Here is a 6,145-nt window from a genome sequence, read left to right as displayed (position 1 = left end):
GACCAACTAAAATAGTACAGAACTATAAACAACTGCATAAACTGTTATACCAAACTATAATGTAACTCCATATACATATATTTATATATAACACCATATGTCACACATCTTATGTAGTTTCATAAACATAAACAACTCCTTTAAAACATAAACAGAACTATAAACAACTGCATAAGCTGTTATACGAAACGCTCTGGGGATTTTTCATGAATGCTCGAATCAACACTTCTAAATCCCCAAAACACACGAGACACCCACCCGTCACTTCAATATCTCACCGCTCTCAGAAATCTCAAACAAGAATTTGGGGAGAGACGCTATGCGCGGAAGCTGATGCACCAACTCAGCAAATGAGTCGTTTCGAGAAATACCCGACTCCCGGTTTGACTCAGGGGTAGAATTGTCATTTCCATCTTGCGGTGCCATCTGAGTACCGGAACCAGCAGTAGAACTAATCATCTGGTTAACAGAATCTGTTGGTGTTGTATTAACAGGCATGGGAATAGTAACAGAACCAGGGGTATAGTCGTCATTTCCGCCTTGATGAGGGGTAGAATCGTCATTTACGGTTTGTTGACTGTTTTGGTATTGAAGAAGGCAGCAGAGGGAGTTGACTCTTGACATGATGGTTCTCTCATCTGAAGTTGTGGTCAAGTGGTTGTCGCTAAGTAGGATTTGTGAAATGCTTTCTAACATTTCTTTCGGGTAATCCGAGCCAGGGGCATTATTGGAAAATGGTACATTCCCAGGGGTATTTTGGTCAGAAAGGTTTTCGATGTGGTTTACAAGGTCGGATAGTGATATGTTTGGCTGGAAAGTGGGTGTATACAATTGATTCATATCAGTTTGGCCGTCAATGTCCATAGACATACCTGATAAATAAATAAATAAATAAAAGTGTTAACAGGTCAACACAACCCAAACTGAACGGGCCGGGCCTGTTTGGACTCGTGCTAAAAAATGATATGTTTCAACCCAAACCTATTTTGACCCGTTACACCACGTGTCTGACCCACACATCTTGATGGGTTTGTCCAAAATGTTCACGGATCGAGGCTTGCTCGAAATCGGCCCATCTGTAAACGAGCTGAGCCCAAGCCTAGGTAAGCTCGCTCGTTTGGCTCATTTTAATTAAAGCCCAAATTAAACTACCTTTTAGTATGTATAAATTATAATACAAGTTTTAATGTGTACAAATTATACCCCAAATTTTCTAATACATAAATAATAAATTTTGTAATTTGTAAATTTTGCATTGTGTATGTTAAAAATACCTTTTTTGTTTATATATATATACAAATACACACACACACACATCTGTGTGTGTGTAGAGTAAATACAAATCTAAATCTTAAAAAAAAAATAAACGAGTTGTCTTGAGCTCGACATTTCAGCACGTTAAGATAAACGAATCGAGCCCAAACCAAGATAAGCTCGCTCGTTAGCTCCCTCGTTTGACTCGTTAAAGTTAAAGCCCAAATTTTAATATGTATAAACTATAAATTTTGTTGTTTTGTAAATTCTGCATAATGTGTATCTTAAAAAATTATTTTTTGCTTTACATATATTAATGTGTAGAAATATAAAAAATAAAAAAAAATTTTAAAAATAAACGACTAGCCTTGTTCTTTTAAGGAGCCGAGCTCGAGCTCAACAATTCAACTCGTTAAGATAAACGAGTTGAGCCCGAGCCGGTATGCTCACTCATGTGGCTCATTTAAATTAAACTCAAGTTTTTAACATATGATATGTATAAATTAAAATTTCTGTAGTTTGTAAACTAGCCGAGCCCGAGCCCGAGCCCACCCTTTTATTATTCAATCCTCAATTTCTTTTATCAGAAACGGTACCTGAACTTGAAGACTGGGTCTCTTTAGAGTTATCTTGATGGATGAAACCGAGAGAGCCCGATTCAACGGTTCCACATGAATAAGCAAGTAAGTTAGACGGTGATGTCATATTTGAAATACCATAGATTTCTGGATAGTTGAAAACACTGTTTCCCAACATGTCTTGATCATTAATGACAGTTTGTGGCGGGAAAAACGGATAGTTTACGACGAAGTCTGGCTGCTGACTCAGATAATTGAGCCGGGCGTCACACTGAATCAGCTTTTCATAATGCTTGTCGAGCACGCCTGGTGCACATTGTAGAAAATGTTGCCTGCAAAAACAGGTAACGGGTCAAATACGGGTTGGGTTGAAACAGGTCATTTTTAGTGTATACCGAAGAGACTCAAGTGACCCAAACACTCTTTTCCATTTTCTATAAGATATAAAATATAAATGTGTTAAATATGATTTATGATCATAGTTAGGATATTACCAGAATTATAATTAGATGAAGATGATTTACGAGGTTATATGCATTAAAAGTAGGACTTGACCGACTTTCAACCCGTTTGACCAAATCCCCTTTCGGTTTAAATTTTCACTTGGCCCCTTTGTAATAAAGCACAACTCAGGTCGACTCATTAACAAGCCAAGCCGCTTGTGAGCTACTCGAGATTGACTCGCTAAAAGTTTGAATCGAGCTGAGTTTAAACGAGCTCTAGCTAGCTCGCAAGCCACAAGCCTATTACTTAGATACTTTTTATTTAATATATTAAATAAATATTTTATAATAATTATTACATACAAAGCTATAACTATGATAAAGTAACAAATAAATGAAATAATGCATATTACGTTATATATACAAATAATAGATATAAAGCATATATATATATATAATAATTTTAATGTATACAAGTTGGTTAGTTAATGAATTATTGAATTATTAATAAACGAACCAAGCCCGAGCTTGAGCTTGAAAACATAGTCATGAAACGAGCTTGAGCTTTAAAAATATTGAAACTTTCTGAGCTCAGGGTCGACTCATTTGCACCCTAACTGGTTAATGTATCATATATGATTACAAATATTATATTATATTATTTTAACAATAATCTAGTGTGTTAAAATACAATGATTTAGGAGATTATATGCATTAGTTGTATCTTTGGGCCACTTTCGGCCCATTCCTTTTAAGCTATATTATATTTCACATGTTAGGTCCATTTAGAGATAAAGCGTAACCCAAATCATCCCGTTCAAAATCAAAACGGGTCGAATTATCCACCTTTGAATTCAAAGCCAATAAAATAATAATGTTAGGAACTTGTATTGGTAAACCAATACCTTTGTGTGCTTGCTTCGCCTTTTGTAAAGTCAGTAGTGGACCGCCACTGTGTGTGTTTTCTAGGCTGCGGGTTGACTTCTTTAAAGAAAACTGGTGGTTTATCAAGCTGACAATAAAACATAAAAACATTGAACAGAAATTAAACGGCTAATAGATTCACGGATACAAGAGTATACAAGGAAACGAGAGTTCACCACAATAGTGAAATTTCCAGGCTCGTTAGCTGCATAGTTTGCCTTAAGGGCCACAATATCAGCCCAGTTGATTTCAAACTTTTTCTTTAGCCCGCCATCAAGAACTTCCCATACAAGCTTATGCTTTGAAAAGTAACATTTTGCCACTAGATCGCCTTCATGCTTCGACACATACTGCCAAAAAAACATATTTTAACCTCAAAAGTTCGTTTAACCACAAAAGTCCGCTTAACCACAAAAACCAATGCATTATATATATATATATAGAATCAGGATCATGTGAGAACTTTTGGGAATTGAGAACTATGAGAACCATTTTGGACCACAAAAAAACCCAAAAATAAAAAAAATCATAAAACAAAAAAAAAACACAAAAATAAAAAAAGTAAAAAAACCAAAGTTCTTATTCATCATCCCGGTTTCTAAAAAAACTAAAAAAAAAAATTCTCAGTTTAGCTAAATTATACATATATGTATAATATGTACATATATGTACCACATGTTTTTTTTTCCTATACACATGTATAATTTAAGGTAAATGATAGTGTACATATATCTACATTACGTAACTAGAGATTAAATGAAAGTATACATATGTGTATAGGTATAATACGAATTAAAAAAATCGGTTTTTTTATTATACATATATGTATAATATGTACACACATGTTTTTTTCCTATACACATTTGTATAATTTAAGATAAATGATAATGTACATACATGTGCATTACGTAACTAAAGATTAAATGAAAGTATACATATATGTATAGGTATAATACGAATTAAAAAGAACAAAAAATTCGGTTTTTTTTAATGAAACCGGAATGAAATATAAGAATTTTGGCTTTTTTACTTTTTTAAAATTTTTGTTCTTTTTTTTGTTTTATAATTTTTTAAATATTTTTTAGAGGATTTTTTTAGTGGTCTAAAATGGTTCTCAAAGTTCTCAATTTGCCAATGGTTTTTTTAGGATCCTTACCATATATATATATATATATATATATATATATATATATATATATATATATATATATATATATATATAGTTTACAGTAGTAATCTAGATATTTTAGCAAAAGAATTAGGAGGTTAAATACATTAAAACTAGAGTTCAAGCTAATTTTGACCCGTTTGATCCATCCCCGTGTAGCTATCTTTGTTAATTTTGAAGTTTGAACCATTTGACATAACCCGCAATCCAAATCAATAGGCTCATAAGAAAAAGGGTCAAAATTGCAACCTCTCAATCAAAAAGAGTGAGACCAAATCCGATACAAATAATTTTTGACCCGTTTGACTTGTTGACCCTTTTGATTCGTCCCCTTGTAGCTGAATTTGTTGATTTGAACAGTTTTAAATAAAACACAACCCAAATCAACTTGTTTACATTTAAATGGGTCGAAATTGCGACATCTAAATAATAAGAGTAAGACCAGATCCAATACAAATACCTCCCAGTGACCGATCCTTAAACGTGTAGCGGGAAAATGAGAGGCTTTCAACTTATCAATGGAACTTGGGGCCCGGGCCCCGCGTTTTTGCCTTTGAATCTCTCTTTATTTCTGCTTCAAGATTTTCAACGGGCAAATCACTATTGTCTGCATTGCCTTGGTTGAGCCTCATTTGAGCTAGCTCCAGCAATGATGGACTCTTCTTTAACCGCAAGCCCAATGGGCTTTCTTCATTAAGTGGGTTGTATTGACTTTGCAGGACTTGAAGCTCGTTGTCAAGCCTTGGTTGCTATTCAAGTTATAAACATAGAACGTAAGTGGCATGTCAAAATTGTCGTTGAACATTTCTCTTTGAAAATGTAACATCTTATATGTGTTATTGAACATTGTCAAAAAAAACAAATGAGCCGAGATAGAGGAAAGGTTTACCCCTGTCGAACACCCCCCCCCCCCCCCCCAAAAAAAAACAATTAGGAAGTAAGGGGTTGTTTAGTATCCTCTTAATGATTCCATTAAAAGACTGTCTCTGAATCAGTCCAGTCAGAGGTAGAGTGTGTTTGGTTACACCTCTTAACATGAATGATTCAGAGGCTACCTCTTAATCAATCATGTCTCTTATGGATTCAGCACAAGATTACCAAATAGCCCCTAAGTTGCATTATATGCAAAACTAGCTTATAACATGCAAATTAACTCAAAACTTATCAACAATTATTTCTAAGGAAGCATGCAATTCACATATTCAAAGGCAAACGTCAGATAAAATTAAATGGGTGAATAAATATAGAACAAGTTAGTTTCGTATGACGACATTCACCACCGACTATAAAACAATCTTCTTACAAGTGTCATGATACAATGAATTTCTACCATATTAGTTGTTTCGTGAATCTTACGACTATGCAAGTCACACATTTCACAAAGAGGTTCACATGTTCGTGACGATACATTGAACAATTAGTCAACAAGTCTTTCCTTACACGACTCCAGCTGTAGAATACCATTCATCGCCACCGCCAAATAAGCGGTGGCTTTTATGAATCATTAATTCGATAAAGTTGAGACTTTTATAGTTAAATTTATAATTCAAGCAAATTTAAGTTCATAACATATGAGATATCAACAAGATCATAGTAATCAACAAGTATTCCATATGAGATAACAACAAGATCATTACAATCAACAGGTATTACAATTTGATAATGCCAAGTATTGTGTAAGGAAAAAAATTGATATCAAAAATCAAAATGTATGTTAGAACTCAAGCAAAACCCTCAATTATAAGACATTGCATCAACTTAAAATAACATAAAATCAT

General features: G+C 33.9%; 1 protein-coding gene across 1 annotated transcript; it reads right to left on the bottom strand.

The window, feature by feature from the left end:
* Nucleotides 1-261: 261 nt before the first annotated feature.
* LOC143592777 (uncharacterized) lies at nucleotides 262-5,116 on the bottom strand (the record flags this gene model as incomplete). Its single annotated transcript, XM_077072609.1, has 6 exons — nucleotides 262-872; nucleotides 1,851-2,164; nucleotides 3,181-3,287; nucleotides 3,376-3,549; nucleotides 4,828-4,928; nucleotides 4,969-5,116. Coding segments are annotated over 6 exons (1,455 nt in total), but the record flags the coding sequence as incomplete, so codon positions are not given.
* Between the last annotated feature and the right edge of the window lie 1,029 nt (nucleotides 5,117-6,145).

The sequence above is a fragment of the Bidens hawaiensis genome, unplaced genomic scaffold, assembly GCF_021521415.1.
Source record: "Bidens hawaiensis isolate Kalapana, Puna unplaced genomic scaffold, B.hawaiensis_p1.1 tig00041217_1, whole genome shotgun sequence".
Taxonomy (NCBI): Eukaryota; Viridiplantae; Streptophyta; class Magnoliopsida; order Asterales; family Asteraceae; genus Bidens; species Bidens hawaiensis.
This window is presented reverse-complemented; position numbering and strand designations above follow the sequence as displayed.